Source organism: Rhipicephalus sanguineus, chromosome 8 (genome assembly GCF_013339695.2).
Source record: "Rhipicephalus sanguineus isolate Rsan-2018 chromosome 8, BIME_Rsan_1.4, whole genome shotgun sequence".
Taxonomy (NCBI): domain Eukaryota; kingdom Metazoa; phylum Arthropoda; class Arachnida; order Ixodida; family Ixodidae; genus Rhipicephalus; species Rhipicephalus sanguineus.
The window spans coordinates 159338191-159360584 of record NC_051183.1 but is presented as its reverse complement, the minus strand read 5'-3'; the positions used below and the strand labels follow the sequence as shown (position 1 = coordinate 159360584).

General features: G+C 45.5%; 2 protein-coding genes across 3 annotated transcripts in view; one reads left to right on the top strand and one right to left on the bottom strand.

Annotated features, from left to right (window-relative positions):
- Positions 1-13637, top strand: part of LOC119402431 (protein cornichon) — a 76494-nt gene extending 62857 nt beyond the window's left edge. Inside the window, exons 4-6 of the mRNA XM_037669578.2 lie at positions 3754-3897; positions 12127-12260; positions 13442-13637. Coding sequence (XP_037525506.1) covers positions 3754-3897; positions 12127-12157 — 175 coding nt within the window. The 3' untranslated portion in view covers positions 12158-12260; positions 13442-13637. The remainder of the gene's footprint in view (positions 1-3753; positions 3898-12126; positions 12261-13441) is intronic.
- A 4275-nt stretch (positions 13638-17912) lies between these two features.
- The window catches only part of LOC119402428 (methylthioribose-1-phosphate isomerase), a 203216-nt gene continuing 198734 nt past the window's right edge, over positions 17913-22394 (bottom strand). For both annotated transcript variants that reach the window (XM_037669573.2, XM_037669576.2), the window contains exons 6-7: positions 22067-22234; positions 17913-18154 (exon numbers count right to left, since the gene is read on the bottom strand). In XM_037669573.2, coding sequence (XP_037525501.1) covers positions 18036-18154; positions 22067-22234 — 287 coding nt within the window. In that variant the 3' untranslated portion in view covers positions 17913-18035. The remainder of the gene's footprint in view (positions 18155-22066; positions 22235-22394) is intronic.

Here is a 22394-nt window from a genome sequence, read left to right as displayed (position 1 = left end):
GTCATCCTGATTAACGCCGCAAAAAAGGTTTCTTTGCATGCCTTCTGGCTTCTTGGCATCACTTGGATGACTCTGCTGCAGACGCACAGTCACTCCGCTGAGGCGTGGTTGGCTTTTGTACCGTATTGTGTATCCGTGCCCTTCTTTTCAATAAACTTTAGTTGTGAGTCAGCAGTCGTGTTGTTGCCTGCTTCGTACTTTGTCCTAGTCCTTTTAGCGCTGTGAACTATCAAGAATAAACTGGGTGATTCCACGTAACATCGAACAAACGATGGCTGGTCGACCTCTCAAATTTATTTCAAAATTTTATATATTATTGCCTGATGAGTGGAAGGAAGAGATCCGCAATTTGTTTTGCCACCAAAAATTTTTTCGAACCACAGGAAATCAATAATGACGAAGAGGTGGAGTGGAGCGCTCATCCGCTCTGCTGTTTCGGCCAACTTTCGTTATGAATTGCACAAAACATATTAAAGTTAGGCAGCTGAAATTTATTTACCTAAATATATGCATGTTTTTGCTTCTGCTCAGGTATTTTTAGTTTTTATGTGTAGTGTAGATCTTTTTATAAAAAACCTCAAAAATGGCCCAGTCGGCAAAATTTTCTTTACTTTGAAGGTCTTTATCTCAAGAAAGCCTTGTAGCAGAGCGACAAAAATTCTGCATTACGTTCTTCGTATGCGTATCTACCAAACTGCCAAATCTTGTATTTATATAACTTTTCAGTAAAGAGATATGATCGGGCTAAGTTCAAGAAAACACCGAACAATCAAAACTTCTGACGACAATTAAAAAAAAACCCCATTTTTTAAATTTCTTAAACTTTGTCCACTTATTCTCCTCCACATCAGCTTTCACAATAATTAAAAACATGTTGCATAATGTCGTTGCACTAATAGTTACGGCCCCTCCAAAGAGACCCTTAGGCAAGGATGGGCAATTCCGACTTCTTGCCCAGCAAGTGTCTAAAATGCAGGAAGGATTGAATTTCTTTTTATTAAAAGGTCAGCAGGTACCTAAAAAGGTGAGGTGTCGCCGGCACTGAAGACGTTAATTTTGAAATTATTTGGTCACTGCAGCGGCCACGAGCGCGGAGCTACCGAGTAGGCGCGCGCGCACCCGAGATGCTCGTTGTAAGAGACGGCGCAGTGAGAGCTCATTTTCGCGTCCTCAGACCGATTGAGTTCGAAACAGCAACACCTCTCGGGTGACTTGAACGCACGTGCACTGGAGCTTCGCTATTCTATCCGCCCTCTGTTCGCATCTCAGCTAGGCGCTGATAACACAGCGGAGATGGAAGCAAGATGAAAACTCTATAAGGGAGCTATGAGCGCTCGCTTCACGCACGCTGCTGCCACAGAAACTGCGCTGCGTCAGTTGCGATCAGTGGAAAGCATGAACGTGGCGCTCCAGTGGCAAAGCAAAATATGGATTGTCAAAGGAAAGAAAAGCAAATTTATCGGTAACCGGATGCGCTTGTCTATATTAGATGTCGGCAGCAGACGGCGTGAGCTGGCCGCGCGTTCGTTGCGCTGTTCACACTTCATTCGGCGCGGATAGTTCTTGTGCTTTGCTCTTACTCTACTCCTCCTGTGCGTCTCATGACGAGAAAGTATAGCTCTGAATGAGTCTATTGTGGAGACTACCTTTTGAAGCACAAGAAGCCTAAAGGAGTACTGACACGAGTTTAAAAAAAATTTCGGATTGTTGCTCTAAATAAAAATACTGGTGTCGAGAAATTTAAAACGACTATTGTGGTGCCTGGGAATGCATCCTATATTTTAATTAGCGCCACCTTAAATAGACACTTTCGGTTTCGATATCGAGGGGGTGGATTCTCAGTGTCGTTTCGTAGCAGTGTGACATCACGGAGATAGAGAAATTCGCGACGTACTAGCGGGAAATCCGTCATCTGCTCGTGGTGCAATAGACAACGATGAGTGAATTGTCGTCCAGTGACCCTGACAGTGATTTCTATGATTTAGGCTGCATGCAGGACGCAGAACTCGTGAACTCGGAGGAACTGTCTTGACTCGTCGGGATAATGTCCTTGCAGTGTGGCTGGCTTGCAAATGCTCAACGACGAAAACTTCAAAGTCAAATTAAAATATTTTATACGTGTTCTCAGACTCCAGTGTGTGGACAGCGTGGACACTGCATACCAACGAAGCAAAAAATGTCCCTTTTGCGATGTCTCAAAATCGTGTCACTACTCCATTAATTAATGCAAAGAAGCCAAAATTTCGCAGAGTTACCTACCCAGACATAAATGCTTGGAAGGAACGTTTAACGCCCGAAAGATCAGTGACTGTCAGTGAGACGGACTACTTGTGCTACGCGTGCTTTTGCTACCACTGCAATGAAAGATCTTCACGGAACGCACTGTATAACGATGACATTCTTATGACCCCTGAAAAAGAAATCGATGCAATTAACCAGATCACTGCGACTACCGGTGCACGTGCGTTCAAGTCACCCGAGAGCTGTTGCTGTTTCGAACTCAATCGGTCTGAGGACGCGAAAACGAGCTCTCACTGCGCCGTCTCTTACAACGAGCACCTCGGGTGCGCGTGCGCCTGATCGGCAGACCCGCGCTCGTAGCCGCTGCAGTGACCAAATATTTTCAAAATTAACGTCTTCAGTGCCGGCAACACCTTTTTAGGTACCTGCTGGCCTTTTAATAAAAAGAAATTCAATCCTGCCTGCATTTTATACACTTGCTGGGCAAGAAGTCGGAATTGCCCATCCTTGCCTAAGGGTATTATTGGAGGGGCCGTAACTATTAGTGCAACGACATTATGCAACATGTTTTTAATGATTGTGAAAGATGATGTGGAGGAGAATAAGTTGACAAAGTTTAAGAAATTTAAAAAATGTTTTTTTTTTTTTAATTGTCGTCAGAAGTTTCCATTGTTCGGTGTTTTCTTGAACTTAGCCCGATCATATCTCTTTACTGAAAAGTTATATAAATACAAGATTTGGCAGTTTGGTAGATACGCATGTGAAGAACATCATGCAGAATTTTTGTCGCTATGCTACAAGGCTTTTTTGAGATAAAGACCTTCAAATTAAAGAAAATTTTGCCGATTGGGCCATTTTTGAGGTTTTTTATAAAAACATCTACACTACACATAAAAACTAAAAATACCTGTGCAGAAGCAAAAACATGCATAAATTTAGGTAAATAAATTTCAGCTACCTAGCTTTAATATATTTTGTGCAATTCATAACGAAAGTTGGCCAAAACAGCAGAGCGGATGAGCGCTCCACTCCACCTCTTCGTCATTATTGATTTCCTGTGGTTCGAAAAAATTTTTGGCGGCAAAAAAAATTGCGGATCTCTTCTTTCCACTCATCAGGCAATAATATATAAAATTTTGAAATAAATTTGAGAGGTCGACCAGCCATCGTTTGTTCGATCTTACGTGGAATCACCCAACTATCACCAACTAGCCTAAGTTTCCCTTCTTCTGCACATGTCCATTGAAATGTCAGAGATTTTTGTTCAACCTCCAACGTTCATCATTTTGCGCTTAGATGACCTTCTTATTTTCCTCTCCTTCTTTGGCCAATTTTTATGCCTTCGTGAAAGTGGACGTATTTTAGTCAAAAGGGATTGAGACAGTAGTGAGTTGATTTTTCTGGAATTACTCGCTCGAAGTAATTTAGTGCATTACAGCAATAGGCGATTTATTCACTGCAGTTTCATGATGGCCCACACTGTTGTGTGTGTGTGTACAAAACTCTGGCTAGGTACCGGCAGCGTCCCGTGATGAGTGTGCCTGGCCTGTACGACCCAACGAGCATAATGAACGCCGACCAGCTGAGCCGGGCGATGCGGGAGGGATGGATCAAGCTGGCCTTCTACTTGCTCTCCTTCTTCTACTACCTCTATGGGTGGGTACTTCTCTCTTTTTCTTGCTTTTGTCTTTAATTCTGTGCAAACGACAAAACTGCCCGTCTGTCCCTACAAGGCAATCGTCGCCACGAAGATACCGTATACGCTCGACTAAGGGCCGCTCCCCCCAACTTGGCCGTCCAAATTGAGAAAAACAAATCTTGCCAGCAAACGGCAGCGTCGTCGCATCTCGCGTACGGCACATTTCTTGGGAGCCACCGGATGGCAATAGGTCACTGGGATTTCCAATATCGTGGACGGCACTGAGGACAATTGGACTGGACACGTAAACGTGCGGATGACCCGAGCAGGGGCGACGAGCCGAGCCTGAGCAGCGACACCGAATGAGACATCTAGCAAAGATGTCCGCAGCTAGACACCAAATATCCTTACGTGGATCGAAAATTGAACAAAAATTTCACGCTTCCATGGAAGAGCCGCACCCCATCAAAATCGCGGAAAAAAAGTGCACCCCTTACACGATTGTATACGGTATAAGTGAATAAAACGAAATAAAGTTTTTGGTGTAGGGTGCTAAATGTTGCTTCAACTATCAAGGGTCCGAGCTGTTGCGTAGCGCAGGGGCATGAGTTATGATTAGAGCTGTGCGAATGGCAAAATTTTGGGTGTGAAGCGAATTTGAATATTGAAGTGTGAGTGCGAATAGAATATTTTTCTAATGTTTCTCGAATATTTCTAGAATATTTTTCGAGCACTTCGAAGCGAAATTGCAGAAAGAAAAGTTAGAAACGATTCCTAAGCATATTCTTATGAGATAGCAACATGAAAGTGTTTCTTTTCACTAGGTGGATGAAGCACTGGCGGGGTGGTGTTTCATAGTTGTCTTATCAAGAATGAGGCAATGTAGAGGAAGAACTGTAATTATGTACATGATTTGGTGCAACCAAAGTGTTGCCGACAACACTTTACACGTGATAGGCAAAGATGCCATTTCCTCAGCCTCTCCTCCTCTTTCAACTTCTGTGGAAGCCCAACTGATGTGGCGGACAAGGGTGTGCTTCCGTGAAGTTCGGAGTTCCAAATATGCCTCGTAGACGTCGATATATAAGAACATCTGAAATTTTGGATGCTAAAAAGCTTCGGCTTCCCATTTTTCGGACTTCCTGCCCAAATTGCAGGTCCAAAACAGCATTAATTGAGCCCCCACATCTTTCATCTCCCTGTTGGAACCAGCGTTTTCTTGAGTTAGTACTTGATGCAGAATAAACGAGCGCTACGGAACGGGGACATAGACAAAAGGCACACAGGAAAGGCGCTCAACTTTCAACTGAGGTTTATTGAGCAAACATGAAAAATTTATACCAGCAACCAGCAAGAGCTATAACACTCGAGAAGCGTACGTTGGGGGGCTAGTTGGTAAGACATAATTGAAAAAATTTCTAACTGCGCTAAGGACGAGACACCAGAAACGAAGTGGACAGGACGATCGCAGACTAACAACTCGTTTATTGAAACATACACCACCCTTATGAAACAAACTAAGCGCGTGCGCAATGACATTCATGACCACGTGACAGGTTTCACCACCCCCAAGACTCCTACTACTACAAAGGAAATCACGCTCTTTTCTGGAAAGATACACGGATGTGTCGCTGACGCACTTATCAGGCCCGTGTCTAGCTATCCGAGATGCCTCCAAGATTTCTCTTGCTCTTTGGCTTCTGGCTCGCCCTATCACCTTGGTGCTACTGAAGATGGGCTTGCATCCCTGCGCACATGCGCCACAATGAACTGGTAGGTGCTTCCCACTGCCGTCTCCTAATGAATTAGCATGCTCCATCAAACGCTTGTTAATACACCTTCCGGTCTGCCCCACATAAACCATTCCACAGGTCAGGGGGAATTCGTAGACCACTTCAGATGTACAGGGTACATACGCACGTCTGTGCTTAACATCACATCCTCTATTGTTCACTTTGCTCGCGTTGGACATGGCACACAAACGCGACAACTTGCAAGGCGCTGAAAAAACCATATCGACCCCGTATCTTCTCGCCACCTTTTTAATGCCGTGCGACACCTTGTGTATGTACGGCATCACTTCAAACTTGCGCCTTTCATTCTTCTCCGATTCTTTTCCTTCATTTACTTCTGCATTTCCGTCAGCTGCGGTGGTACGGTGGCAAATGACCCTTAAAAGTGATTCTGCAACAGCCTGAAGCAGCGTCTGCGGGAAACCTGCAATTCGGAGACGACTCACTTGTGTACAGAAACTATCATTGACATAGTGGTGACATGACTTGGTCAAAGAAGACCTTAAGCACGACGCCGCCATGCCCCTCTTCACAAGCTTCGAGTGCGAGGAATCGAAAGGCAATAGGGCCTTGTTCGTGCGTGGCGAGTACGACCAGCACAAGTGTTTGCTGTCCTTAAAAAACAACAACCGACGATTACATTGCTCGTGTCTGTAGATACGTAGATGACTTTTTAGTACTTGTAAAAACTGACTCTAACGATGACCTAGAAGAGATAGCTAAGCGCATTCTTCAGTCTTTTAAATCCACAGCAACTAAGTTGAATTTTACTTTTGAATTGCCTGACAATGCATCTCTGCAGTTCTTAGATTTAAAGTTGTTTTTTAAGGACAGCAAACACTTGTGCTGGTCGTACTCGCCACGCACGAACAAGGCCCTATTGCCTTTCGATTCCTCGCACTCGAAGCTTGTGAAGAGGGGCATGGCGGCGTCGTGCTTAAGGTCTTCTTTGACCAAGTCATGTCACCACTATGTCAATGATAGTTTCTGTACACAAGTGAGTCGTCTCCGAATTGCAGGTTTCCCGCAGACGCTGCTTCAGGCTGTTGCAGAATCACTTTTAAGGGTCATTTGCCACCGTACCACCGCAGCTGACGGAAATGCAGAAGTAAATGAAGGAAAAGAATCGGAGAAGAATGAAAGGCGCAAGTTTGAAGTGATGCCGTACATACACAAGGTGTCGCACGGCATTAAAAAGGTGGCGAGAAGATACGGGGTCGATATGGTTTTTTCAGCGCCTTGCAAGTTGTCGCGTTTGTGTGCCATGTCCAACGCGAGCAAAGTGAACAATAGAGGATGTGATGTTAAGCACAGACGTGCGTATGTACCCTGTACATCTGAAGTGGTCTACGAATTCCCCCTGACCTGTGGAATGGTTTATGTGGGGCAGACCGGAAGGTGTATTAACAAGCGTTTGATGGAGCATGCTAATTCATTAGGAGACGGCAGTGGGAAGCACCTACCAGTTCATTGTGGCGCATGTGCGCAGGGATGCAAGCCCATCTTCAGTAGCACCAAGGTGATAGGGCGAGCCAGAAGCCAAAGAGCAAGAGAAATCTTGGAGGCATCTCGGATAGCTAGACACGGGCCTGATAAGTGCGTCAGCGACACATCCGTGTATCTTTCCAGAAAAGAGCGTGATTTCCTTTGTAGTAGATAGGAGTCTTGGGGGTGGTGAAACCTGTCACGTGGTCATGAATGTCATTGCGCACGCGCTTAGTTTGTTTCATAAGGGTGGTGTATGTTTCAATAAACCAGTTGTTAGTCTGCGATCGTCCTGTCCACTTCGTTTCTGGTGTCTCGTCCTTAGCGCAGTTAGAAATTTTTTCAATTAAGAGCTATAACATTTGTCAATCATGCACCCGATAACAAAAGTGCCAAGACCTCTCCAAAAGCCACTTCATGGCCGCGCATCAACGCTGCATCAGCTTCCTACCGCTCAAAGGCGATAGAAAACGTCCAAGGTTAAAGACCATGAAACACTTGCATTAAAAAATAAACCTAGAAAGACGCATGCGCACTCACCAAGCCTTAAAGGGGTACTGACACAAAATTTCGCGGCCGAGATAGCCTGCTGGATCGATTTCCGTGTACGTGCGTGTACCATCTGCCAAATATCGACAGCGAATAAAGCTTGGAAGGTATTTTATCTTAATATTGAAGTTTGCGTGCGCGATCCAGCATTATAGGGCGCACCTATTACATTGACACCCTCGGAGGTGACCCGAGGTGACCCCCCTACTTCCCCTACGTAACCGTTGTAGCCGGTACAACAAGTTGTGATGACGTCGTAGCCGCCATTTTTGTTTTGACGCGCTCGCCGCTACGCTGTTGGTGTCTCAAGGAAATCGTCGCCTACAGACGACGATGAGGAGGACGACGACAACGAGGACGATGATGGCGACGTCATTGCGCAGCACGTGCGGCAAGCGTGCGAATGCGAGGAGACGACGCGAACAGCGCGGAAGTGCGTCACACTTCTGTGTGCTGACGTGATCGAGCGCTGCAGCCGCTAGGTGGTGATAGTTGCACCCGGAGGTTTGTCGTTTTTGAAACCGAAACTGACACTGGTCGATAATGGGGAGCCTGTAATTAATTATCTGTCGCGCGCTGCAGCAAACGATGTGCCGTGTTATGACTAACAGGCCCCCAGCAACACATTGCAGCAAAAAAACGCGAGGCCAAAATTTTTGTGTCAGTACCCCTTTAACATCGAAACCCATAAGGAAGCAAGCGCCATCTAGATTAATCAGGCCGTCAACGAACCATCCTAACGAGGTGGAAACAAACTACCCCACCATTCAGGAAAAACATTTTTTTGCGGGCTAGAGACTCTGCGCATATGGTGAACGGAACTCAAGAAATTGTTACCCAAGAGCCGCGTAAGTAAAAGAAACAGTTTTGACAACAACATAAAAAATCAAAAACAAAACTTGAACACATAAGAGTCACGTCAAAAACGTTAAGAAGACCGACAATACCGTAAAAACCGGACTATAGGTCGGACCGGAATATAGGTTGAAACCCCTACTTCTGACTACTGAAAACCGAAAAAAAAGTACATGGAGTGCCTTTACCGTGAAACAAACGCAATTTCAAATGGTGAACAGTGAAAATGCCATTTATTTACACGTGTGTTGACACTGAAGTTGCACATGGCAGAAAGCCAAAAGATGGGCTCAAGCATTATCCTCGTAAAACGTCTTGGCAGCACTAATTTGGATGCACTTGGAGGTCCCCGATAGCAATCACGACGCGAGCGCGGCTCTCGGTTAAACTGCGCAACCTTCGTCTCCAGCTCTAGATACGCTGCGGTCTGGCACTGAAGCAAAGTTTTCTTGCAATTGCTGCATGTTTGTGATGCTTCAGCGTCTGCCAGTAGTGAATGCTTCTGTGGTACACTCGATCTGCCCGCCGATCATAGCCATAGCGGCCGGCATCGCAGGAAGCAACAAGGTGGGCAAAGACACGACCATTGCGAGAAGTCTGAGGCTCGGTAACAAGTTTGGGCCCCTTGGTGTTTAACGATCAACACGTCACCTAGCACATGAACACGGTTTCCTCTTTCTCGGGACACGTTGCCAAAGTAGCTGAAGCGTCTACTGCCAAAGAAAGCCTTGGAGAATGATTGCCACTGGTTAGGGACGTTCAAGGAGTAGGCTGGAAGTGTAGGACAGGTAGCCCTGGTTTTAGCCAACTTTGTGGTTACCATTCAGGGAGAAGCAACTTTACGGTAACAGGCTTTCTTGATATGTCCAAAGTGTACCTCACCTCTACCTTTGCTCATCGGTATGGGCGTGTTTATTTGCTGCATAGGTTCGTGCATCACTCCCATACTTAGTGACTTGTTTCTAGCACGTGTGGACTAGAAGACTGAAGTGAGATTGGAAGGGACAAGTGGGGCAAAATGCTTTCGGCTTGTGCTTGAGTGCAACGATGGCTCCTTTGGATCTCTCCTTCAGGCCACTCTGTCAATTTTAGGGAATGCCTTCATCTGCTCGTTATCACTCGTGAGATCGCTGAGAATGGTGTGCTCAAATATCTTGATTTCAGACTATCCTTTGCAAACTGCCACGTGTGTTGGAACTACGAGCCCCAAACCAAAAATCCTCTCCTGCCATACACGTCAGCTCATAGTAAGCTAGTCAAGCGGGATATCATTCAAGCATGCTTACACAACGCCATTATGAAGTCCTGTCATCACTCTATTCGTGAAAGCTTCTCCTCGCAGATCGATAGATTGAAGGCAGCCGGTTATCGCCGCCGTCTTCTAGTTTCTGTTGCTGAAACACTGCGCAAAAAGTTGGAACGATCAGAAAGCCATCCGGGTCTTCAAGCAACAGCGAGGAAAAAGGTAGCGCTTATCCCGTGTAAACATGCAACATCACACATGCTCAAAAAGATTGGTGAGAAGGTGGGTATCTCAGTCCTATTTTCGGCACTGCGTAAGCTTTTTGAACGAAGAAACAGCGCTAGAACAAGGACGAAGACGAGAGGAGACGGCGCTGACTAACAACCATATTTTATTGCGTTTGCACGTCGATATATACAGGGGAAACACAATCAGTATATACATCGGGGAACAAGATATCGCTGTAACATTGCAAAATCAGCGTTTTGAAAGGTACAACATTTCATTTTTGCGAAGCGATAGCGACGCTGCGCTGACACAACATTCTCCACTTATCTGGATGCATCATCATCATCATCAGCCTTTCTACGCCCACTGCAGGGCAAAGGCCTCTCCCATGTTCTGCCAATCAACCCGGTCCTGTGCTTTTTGCTGCCACGTTATACCTACAAACTTCTTAATCTCATTTACCCACCTAATTTTCTGTCTCCCCCTCATGCGTTTGCCATCTCTTGGAATCCAGTCAGTTACCCTTAATGACCACCGGTTATCCTGCCGACGTGCTACGTGCCCGGCCCACATCCATTTCTTCTTCTTCATTTCAACTATGATATCCTTAAGCCCCGTTTGTTCCCTGACCCACTCTGCTCTCTTCCTGTCTCTTAAGGTTACACCTATCATTTTCCTTTCCATCGCTCGCTGCGTCGTCCTTAATTTAAGTTGAACCCTCTTTGTAAGTCTCCAGGTTTCTGCTCCGTAGGTAAGTACTGGTAAGATGCAGCTGTTATATACCTTCCTCTGGATAGCTTATGACAGGCGCCGATGAGCCTCTGCAAGAGGATTAGTGGTAAACAAGTACGAACTCTTTGCAAAAAGCACACGCAACAATTTGTTGGATGCCGAGGGAACGTTGTTTATAAGATCCCCCTCACTTGCGGACGGTGCTAGATCGGCCAAACCGTCCGATGTATCAGTGAGAGGTTACGTGAACATGCGTACTCGCTAAAACGGTCCGTGAGCAGTCATCTAGTAGATCACTGTAGGAAATGTGATTGCGAACCAGTTCTTAAAGATTGTGAAGTACTAGGCACGTATGCAGAGCAACGCCAACGTGAGATCTTTGAGGCTTTTTGCATCCAGATAAGTGGAGAATGTTGTGTCAGCGCAGCGTCGCTATCGCTTCGCAAAAATGAAATGTTGTACCTTTCAAAACGCTGATTTCGCAATGTTACAGCGATATCTTGTTCCCCGATGTATATACTGATTGTGTTTCCCCTGTATATATTGACGTGCAAACGCAATAAAATATGGTTGTTAGTCAGCGCCGTCTCCTCTCGTCTTCGTCCTTGTTCTAACGCTGTTTCTTCGTTCAAAAAGCAGTATGTACCAACCAGCCCATTTCAAGACGTTAACACTGCATAAGCTGTCTGAGCTAAGCATCAGGACCAGTCTGATTACACTGAAACCTCATTATAACAAAGTCGCATCTGACATGAAAATAAGTTGGTTATATCCAAAGATTCGTTATAAATGTATATTTTTAATACTGTATCTATGACAAGACTATTCTTCATTTACTTCATTATAACCGATAATTCGTTATACCTGTGTTAGTTATATTGAGGTTTGAGTGTAACCAGGTCCGGAGCTCATGCAAAGTTAACCACAGGAAATAAAATTCGTTGACTGCTCTAGTTGCGTTGTTTGTAGCATACGCCGATCGTCATATGTCGGACAGACGGGCCTGAATGCGCGCTTGCAGGAGCACAAGCAAAATGTGTACGAAGGAACTGAAGGTTTCCTTGCAATTCATTGTTGCCCATGCAGATGCGCTCCAGCACTTGACAGGCATAGTACGGCTATTGCTAAAGGTATCAGCAAACCTTCCATTGGTCTGACTGACTTAGTTCTCCCAGACATAAGTTTGGTTTGGTTGGTTCTTTTGATGTTTTTTCACTGTTATCTCGGTTCCCGTTTCACTTCCCGTCTTCACGCGCAAATGAATGGGCTGTGATCACGTGTTGATAAATGTTGATTGGAAGCCAGTCCTCGTCTATCCTCGTGGCTGTTTCTGCTGAATGCAATTTAATTTCACCCTGCAGCATGATCCACTCCCTCATTGCTGTGGAGTGAGCTCAAGCCACACCCGGGGAAAGACAGTGGCAGCGCATTCCTCCCCCGATTGGCTGTCGCCTTCGTGAAGCAAGGCTCTGACTTGGCAGAGTTGCTGGCAAAGGTGGGCGAAAACTCCATCATTTCCTGCTGAGATCAACACTGTAATTGGTCAGCTTTCATGGGGGTTGCAGGTGGTTCGTGGATCTTTGCACTTCTCTAAATGCATTAGCACAACCACCTTTATCTTTTGCATGCAATATTCAAGTGTCGCATCGATCATGTAAGAAGGGCAATTTAAGGGCTCGTTTTCTTTTTTTGGCACAGCATTAAGGGGGGACACTGCCCCTGAAAGCTTTTTAAAAAGTTCTTTACCGATTAAAATGAAATTCACTGAGTTTATGTATATTTGTGAGCTGGTTTCAAATATGCAATTTTTTTTCTTGTTCAATATGTAGTTTTTAAATTGCACATGTCATTTTGGGAGCCGTAGCTTAGCTAAATTGAGAGAGTTGCGAAGTAACTAAGCACATCAGAATGACCTGGAATGAGTACAGTGTGCAAGAAAACAAGAATACTTGGTGGTGCAAAGTGGAGCGAAAAATACAGGGTAAAGTCCCAACCCACGGGTTGAAGTGCGGGCTTTATCAGCAAAAGCAAGCGAAGAAAAATATTTGGGAGTGGTACTAACATGATGGGGAAAGAAAAGGATGGGGGCACGTTATTCAGTGTTGTCATGTGATCACGTTATCGGGCAATGATGATTTTTTGCATCACTCGTGTTGATGCCGTGAATGCCGACGATCAACTTTTGCGTTTGATGAGGCACCTATGGTTTAATAATTATTTAGGTGTCTGAATTTGAATGCAACTTGCTCCTCCAATGTCCTCCAGAATGTGAAATTGGCTGCTCCGAAGGGAATGGAAGTTCTTGCTGCTCCAGAAATCGCTCCAAGTGAGAAGTCCTTGGCAGCATCACTGGGTATGTTGAACATTCACGAGTGAGGTGATGTCAAGCCGGGATTTCTGTCACGAGCGTACTACAACTTATGTTCAAATGGGTCCTTGTCTCCTTGCATACAGTTATCATTCCGGATTATGCTGATTTACTTTGTAATTCTCTCGGTTTAGGCGAACTCTAGCTCCCAAAAAGGCACACGGAATGTTTGACATCTTAAATGTTGTACGAGAAAAGTAGTCACATACTTGAAATGAGCACGCAGACGTACATCATGTCAACCTAGAATGTTTTTGAAAAGTCGTCTCTCTCTTTTCCATACTCATCGACTGGTGTCGCCGGAGCAGAAGGTGCAGCGTGCCCTGTGCCGGAACTGTTTTTTCTGCAGACCGGAGGTTGCGCCCTTTCCCACATCGGAGTGTGTGCTGTGTTTCTTGTGCCCATGTACAGCTGTGTGTCTGCTGCCCTGCTGGTTCAAGATTGTGTGGGACCTCTACCTGGCCTCCTGTGCTTAAGAAACGATAGTAAAATATTCTAGCTCAATTCTGCCTTGCTTCTTATCACCTGCTGCAAGAAAAACCAGGTAAAAGTCGGAACAGAATCAAACGCAGGTATCCTGCACGTGCTTGAAACTGCTTAGGAAAAGGACCCTGTACAGTCGCCGTGATTCCGCTCCACTGTGCCGAATTTGATTTAATGTGCCATTACGATAAAAAAACTGACACCAAACCGTGCCAGATTATCGGGTTTGACGTTGTCCATTTCCGGCCAGTGCATCGAAACATGTGCAGCTTGATCTTGGGGCCTGTTTGGAAAGGGAGCCAAGTAGCCAAATGGCAGAAAAGTGGTATATTACGAAAAGTTTTTATTATTATTGAACAATGAATATAATATCATTTTGAATCGGCAATAAAATGGAAATAAGAGCACAGTTTTTTTCTCCTTTTGCTTGGCCTCAAGCCATAAGCAAGTTGCAAATAAATGAAGAAATTATAAGTTCTCTGTATAGTCCATGTAGAATAGACAGTAGTTGCCACATACAGAGTAAATTGGAACATTACTGCCAACCGGTCAGTTGAAACTAATCGTACAAGCAGGCTGTGATTGAAGTCGCGGACTGAAAAGGATCAGTAGTTGCCATAATGCCAGTGCAGCTTCAAGTAGTCATATCTGGTTCAAAATGACTAGTTGAGCTTCATTTTGTTACAGATTTCTGTTTTTGTCAAATTCACACGAGAACACGCGCTGTGCATCAGCATTATAAATTGGCTCGTAGCGTCAGTATTGATGGTGTAAGTGCGAACAGCATGCTAGCCACGCATTTGCCAGCATGCGCACAACTTCATCAGTTTGATAGCCAAAAGCCACACTTAAATTTCATATTTAATTTGCAGAAGTTACTTTTGCCATTTTCAAGTTATATTGTATAACTTCCCAAATGTTAAGTTTTATTTCAATTTATTAGACCACCGAATTCTTGTCCAGTCCCCCACAGTAGGTGTGAGTCACATTGACTAGGTGAAAAAGAACTTGGACACTCCGTCTTGGCAGGCGCACAGTGGGTTGTGTTGAGGTGTCCCGATGAGCACCAGACTTCTGGCGAAGAGAGGACAGGCGCATGCACCGACTGACCCTTCAGAAACGCTAGGAAACGGACAGTAGTTGTTAGGCTAGCTCGCTATTTCATGTGCAAATAATAAGAGTAATGGCTACTGAATGTGCCAAAATAGAAGTTCAAAGTAGCCAGAAAGTAGCCATGGTGCCAACCTGAAATTTTTTGCGCCAGAGGGCGCCGTAGAGTAGCCAGTAGGATTATTCTGCAGGCGAAACAGCACTCGCACGTGCATTCCGATCGAGCCATGACGCCATATACAGTGCAGACGCCGCTTGTGCTGTGCAGGTCGGCTCGATGGCAAAACTTGCTCTCCGCAGAGGCTTTTGACTTCTAGGCCCGGAACACCGCTTGTTCTGAGGCGACCTATTTGGATCGCCTCGGAACAAGCGGTTTTCCGGAACCCCTTCTCACATTCTTGGCAGAATGCCTCGTCCAGGAGCTCAGGTTGTCCAAGGTAGAGGCTCGGCCTGAACTTTACAAGGCAAAGCTCATCCCCCTACTTCTAGTGTGGCGTATTGGCTGACATCACCTGTTCCAGAAACGTTGCTCGTTTCAAGTGCTGCACAGCATGTACTTAAGGCAACATTAAGTAATCAATCAAAAGGATCAATGTGGCTGGCTTTCGCCTTTGGAGAATGCCACGGTGTCTACAAACCTGGAAAAGTCAGGGAATTTGGACATGTCTGGAAAAGTCAGGGAATAGTCATGGAATTTGTGAAAAACCTGACCAGGTCATGGAAACTGATGGCAGTCTGTGGAACTGTCGCGAAAATAATCATTACCATTGATCAAAGCTTAAAAAGTCACTCCGTCGGCTGTAACCATAGTGAACAGCTAAGCAGAAGCGAAAAATAAAGTAGGCAGTGCATACCTGTTGCTTCTGCAGACCGCAGAACACATCTCACTTTCCAAGCACAGCATTACTCACGCCGATAAATTTGTGCATGTTTGTCTGGGCCACGATCATGGCTCGGCTTGAAGGCCTTCTGGTTAGGCTAGAAGTGTCATCAGCAGCCATGTCGTTCCTGATGCAACGGCAAACGTCCTCAGCTACTCACCTATTGCTGGTAGCACGGGGTAACTACAGTGAAAAGTCTCATTTCAGTTTCTTCAGATCATATTATTAAATCTGTGATTATTCTTTCGCATCGCGTCTATAGAAGAGCTCATAAACGAAGGGAACACGCTGGCATCCGTGATTAATCCACGGAATTGAGGCACAGCCATGGTGCTGCCCTGGCAACTGTTGCGGCCTGACAGATTCCTCTGTGCTGCCACTGATTCGTCAGCGCTTTAAGCGCAACCCCCAGCTTTCATTACAGGCGTCGGAAGACTTGCGTTGCGCCCCAGGTGTTAGAGCCCAGAGAAATACAATGCAAACATGTGTGTGCCCATCATTTTGAGAAAAAAAAAGGAAATCTCGCAGTACGACTCCGTTTTTTGTGATGTCATTGGTCGTTGTCTGGGCAAGGTCCACAGAATACGCGTGTAGTAGTTATTCCTTTTTACTGAAAAGTTTATTTTAGGGGTGCGCAAATTAGGCGTGGACACAAATCAGTAAATACGATAATCCAGGTCGGATTAGATTCAATCCACATGCTAAGCTGCCTGGGCTGCAGCCATATTGCCATTCTTCTTGCGATGCAGTGAGTCGCTATGCCTCCCGCGAAGAAGTGTTCACTTAACTCTGATTGGGTGAACGCGAAAATATCCAAGCGCTCGCCATGAATTGGAACAGTGCCGAACGACACAGGTAAGGCTCAGTGCGCGGAATGCCAGAAGACGTTCTCGCTCAGTGATAGGGGCATCGCCGCTGTCTCCAGTGGCGCTGTGAGCAAGAAACACCTAGCCACTGTTAGCTTGTCGCAGTGTGCTTCCCAGACAAACATCTGCGCTTTCTTTAGTGCTGGACCCAACTTGGTGTTCTGTGATTGCAACGAGTGAATGTGTACCGGCTGTGCCAAGCACGAGTGCTGAAAGTGTGCCTGCTAAGCCAGTGGCCATCGTGTCTGATGGGAAGGCATCTTTAAACGGTTTTTCTAGTAAAAAAAAATGTGTTGCAAAAGCAGAAATTGTGTCTGAACACTATAGCGACCCATGGACCTTTTTTTTTTCCCCCTTGAGGGTTTGTTTCCAGTGCGAAGAGTTTTCCAAGCAGATGTACCGGTCATGGAATTTGCTTTAAATCATCATGGAAAACCTGGAAAAGTCAGGGAATTTGGAAAAATTATATTCGTAGGCACCCTGAATGCAGAAGGCTGCCGCTGCTGTGATGAAACACAGTCCTGCCGACGGCCATGCTTTGAGGCAGTGTTGTATGCCACGACTTTAGTCTGTCACTTCTGTCGATTTTATTGTGCAACGTTTTATTAAAATAGGGATCGACTATAGATTTGTGGCAAGAGCTTCATACTTTAATGACCACATAGTTGTATTTAGAGTGTTATTTCATAATACACAATTTTATTGATTTCGTATGTTGTTTATTTGCTTGTTTATAAAAGAATAGTGGGGGAGGTTATTCCACAACATCCACTTACGCCCTTATTTTTGCATAATCGAGTGAAATAATGAGTGCCCTGGAAAGCATTTTCTCCGTGAGATTTGCAACTAATCGAGATGTTTATGTAGCTCACCGCAACAATCCATCATAATTATTCAGATTTCGGACTGTAAATGCAACTTGCTTGTCCAATGTACTCCAGTATGTGAATTTAGCTGCACCAGGGTGCTCCCAGATGCAAACATTTCCTGCTCCAAAGTTCAGAAGTGCTCGCTAGCATCACTGCAGTCATCACGTCGGGCAAGGAGTCATTATCAGGTGTAATATTGCATGGCATAAGTGTAAAACTGCACCATATGAATTGCGTATCGAGGATTTAGCCTGAATTCATCAACTAGGTGTGCAGCTACTCACGTGACCTCTCAAAAAAACTTTCTGCTTGGCGAATTGGTTCCTACTTGCAAGGGAAAAAAATGTTTGCGCGCAAATTAAGTTTAAATTTAAATGATATTAGTTTCTTGTTTGTTTCCTTCTCCCTTATTCTTTATGGATAAACGGTTTTTGTTATATGTTTAAAGAGTTCCGACAGACTCTAGACTGCAGAAATTCGTGATAGACACAAGTATACGTACAGACACAGAAACAACCTCAACCCAAATAAAATCCTGCCCTTGGTGAATGGCAGCATCATGATCCAACACACCTTGTGTCTTGTTTATTTTTCCAACAAACATGTAAAAAAAAATGCACGAATGTGCTTATCATTTTTATAGCTGCATGCGAGTGAAATGCTGTGGCTATAGGAACTTTAAGAGACACTTCTTCAGGCGTGCAGACTGTCGAGCACCTGTGATGCTGGGAAGACGCCCTTTTCGGTGATGATACCTCCCGTGATGAGCTCGCTTGGAGTGACGTCAAATGCTGGGTTCCAACACTCGATGCCTGCACAGAGCGAGAATAACTGCATCAGCTGGAACCATCACCAGCGGGCACACTCGATAATGCTGTCCCGTAGGCATCCTGTTGGATTCTTTACGAAAGCTTCTGTATGGCTGCTGGTATGCTCTGACCTGTTCTGGCTGTTATACTGCTGTAACCATTTAATCTTTGTACTGTGGCTGGAGATAGGAGCGACGCGGAGGAAACTAATGCTGAAACGTTACTGACCTTTGCGAAAGCTATAAGTGCTCCATACAGCATCAACTGGTGCTAGTTGGTATGGCATTCTGAAGTGTAACGATGCGCTGCATAGATGAAATGACACAAGGCCCTTGTATGTACGTGTTGTGTCCTTTGCCATCTATGCAGCACATCATTACAATTCAGAATGAACGCCCTATGGTTAGGAGTGAAGAAACCCGATCCCTCTAACTGTGCCATAAAAGATGACATCGGTAAAGATGTCAATGGGCTTTGTAAATGAGAGTTTTGAGGAAATTAAGGAGCAAATCAAGTCACTTCGAGAAGCGGTGGGGTTCTGATCGACAGTGTCTACTGCGTATCTACCGTTGCGTTGTTCACAGCATATTTGATTATGGTTGTGTAGTTCACGGCACGGCGCGTGAATCCTACATCAAGCGTCTGGACCCTATACATAATCTTGGTCTTCGTTTGTCCAGTGGCGCCTGTAGGACATCGCCGGTGCAGAGTCTATATGAAGAATGTAACGAACCTTCTTTGTGCCAGTGAAGAGTACTATTAACTCTGGCCTACGTTTTAAGGATAAGGTCGTCACCCACGCACATATGCCAAGACATTGCGACTACCTGCAACACACGCCTACACTATTCAAACAAACCAGACTCAATCAAACCACTGATTCTACGGTTTGAAGAGCACTGCCGCACATATGGTATTTCTGAAGAGACACTGAATGTCGCCAAAAAAACCGCAGAGACTTCCTCCTTGGCTCGACTTGGCGCAGCTTTGCGACTTCTCCCGAAACCACTTGAAGAAAAGAGACACCCCAAGAGAACACATAAAACAAGAATTCCGTGCTCTTCAGGAAAAATATAAAGATTACACTTAATTTTACACAGAAAACAAACAACCACGTAGGTATAAGAATTGTCACAGAACAAAATGCAATTAGTTTGTCTCTCCCCAATCCCCATGTACGTCAACTGCCGATTTTTCGGACGCCCGATTTTCCGGACATGCTCGAAAATTCGGACGCTTTCGCGGCACCGTCACCAGCCCCATAGACTTCAATGTATTAGAACGTCCGAAATTTCGGACGCTGAAGCTATTCCGCGTCCGATTTTTCGGACTTTCTGCCCAAATTGCAGGTCCGAAAGGCATTATTTGAAGCCCCCACCTGTGCCGCGTCTATTATCTCTTAGGTTCGAACCAGCGCTTTCGCGAGTCGATCCGTTTGAGACAGTAGCAGAGTCCGAAAGTCAGCTTTGCCGCAATGCCGAAGCGTTATGTGGTGAAGCAGGCCAGAAATTCTAAGGGTCCGTGCGACGATGTTACGGATAAGCAGCGGAAATGCACGGAGGCGTGATGGCGGCAGCTGGCAAACGCGCCAGTACGGCTTAATCGCTGACAACCCTTACGACAAGCATCTTCAGTTAACTGCTCGGTGGTGCACGTGGCCTAGCGCAGTTGCACGCATTTAATAGGCGAGGACCCAAATGCGCAGCGCCGCCATTCCTGCTGCCTCTTTGTGCGAGACCGCATAGACGCGTTGCCTTCGCGGACGAAACCAGCTCGCCATTGCCGCGCCCGTGTGCGGTCAATAAGTGCGCATCACGAACCCTTTCATGATAAATGCGTGCGTACGATACAGCAACAGTAAAGTGACGGCATCAGCTTAGTTGGCGATGTAAAGCACAAAACTAGAAACGATCGGCTTGACACGGCAGCAAATGCTGCGTATCGGCGGCGATTCGGCGATGTGTGTGCGCATATGCGCACACGCATCGGGGAAAGCCGGACGAGTCGTCCACACTTCCACTACAGACTTTGTGTTCCGCGCCATCGTTTACAAACGCTTTATGCGAGATAGCCGTAATCTATTCCGCGCTTTGTTGTTATCAGCGGCGCTCATCACGAGATGCAAAAGTGGCGGTTGGCACGTACGTAGTTAAGCGGGGTTCGCGGCAGGTACCGAATGTATTTGCGAGAGCCTGGGCGCACACCAAAATGCCTGATAATTGTACTGGGAGGCATTAAAGCTCTCTGTTCCAGCGCTTCGTTTCTTTGAGGTTTTTTTCATTGGTATTTCGGACGTGGCTGTGGCGATTTGACCACTTGAGCCGAAGTTACAGCCGAAGTTTATGCTTTATTGGAAGCAGTAAAAAAAGTAATCACGGGCCAACACACGAAATCTGTTATGTACACAGACTCTCTCGGTGCACTGAAAGCCCTCCATTGGGAATCTGGAGTGTGAACCTTCACTCGGCGATATCTTAAACAAAGTGTTTCTAAATAGTGAGGATACTACTATCCGTTTTTGCTGGGTACCTAGTCATACGGGGATCCCAGGCAATGAGAAGGCCGATGAATGCGCCTCTCTGGCGGCGCATTCATCCAGTTACACGAATAAACATTCCTTTAAAAGATAGCCAGCGAGCAATCCGATTGGCTCTGCAGTCGAAGTGGCAACAGCAATGGGATAACGGTATCAATAACAAGCTCCATCTTGTCAAACCCCTAATTTGCGAATGGAAAACTTTCAACAGCTTTTAAATAAAAACAGACATATAAATATTAAAAAATATTCACGAGTCAACATCATCATAAATTTCATGATGAATATTGTGCATTGATGACTCGATCTGCGCTTCACCGACACTGGAGTTTTAAGCAAAAACGCCTTCATCCTGTAATCAATATAGCGCCGATGGTCCCGCAATAGCTTGGGCTGCATTCCATCATGGTAATTCAATTATTAAAAAAAAAAACTTTACCCCTCTGTTCCAGCGCTTCGTTCGATCCTTTGAGGTTTTTTTCATTGGTGATTCGAAAAATATTCGGTGTTTCTAATACGCACTATTCTCGAATCGAATAGAAAGCTGTTCGTCTCTTCATTCGGAATTTTCGAATATTTTCACAGCCCTACAATGAATAGACCACCTGGCACACTAAACCACGGGTACTCCCTAACCTCGCGCCAAGCGCACAGCGCTACTCGAGAACTGCGGCTTAGCCGTCATTCCATTTTGAACAAGCGTTCCGTACGGACATCATTTTAATTATATTTTCACATTGGTAAGTGGCCTGCTTATTAACAAAGTAAGTGCGTTTCACTTTAACTGGTGGTTGCATGACCAAAACCTCCTTTCCAGATAATTCCAAGTTCGCCAGCAAGCTCGATTCGCGAAGCATCGCTTGAACAATTCTTTTTTTTTTTTCTGTAAGCCTATCGCTAATGAAAGACGTGCACAGTGTGATTGGAAAAGACTTTATTGATGTCCTGCAGGACGCGCTTGGCGGGCGTCTCCCACGTAGGGACCGACAGAGAACACCTGGCGGCCATGCACGAGATACTTTGTTCTGTCGACGAGATAACACCATTGTCAATTGGCGTGGCTCAAAGGTGGCCTCTGTGTCAATTTTTCATTGTAGGGTTGGAAAGGCCGGCTCGAGCGTTGCGCATATATTCCACTGCCTTATGGCAGTGCGCGCCCTCTAGCTGCCGGTGGCTTCACTCGGTCCCGCGGCAGATGCTGCCACTCCAGCGGCTCTATCCTTAGAAACTACAGCATCCCTGCGAATCATTGTGAACAGACCCTAAACTGCCACTGTTTTCTGGGCAATGAAGCAGAGGCATATGTGATGCCGAAAACAAAGAATTGGTGCTCAAAGGAATATTTTGCCACTTGTGCGTACAAAAGCAAATGCCTATACCTGAAGGAGCCAGTTGGATTCCCTGTATGGACGTCATCTCCTGTGCTGGTCTCTCCTCAATGGGTATCTCCTTGCCAGTTGACAAACTGCTGTCCACGGTGGTCGTGGGCGCGGCCACGTAGAATGGCACACCGTGGTGCTTGGCACAAATAGCCAGCTGGTATGTACCTGGAAAAAAAAAAAAATGCGCAGCATTGCCACAACTCCTTCTCGCTTGAAAGTGAATACATCATTCATTGTATAATTACGACAATAAAGGTACTGGAGCATCACTGAGTCATCTTCATTGAGTCATTTTCAACACCACTGAGTCAGTATATATCGCAGC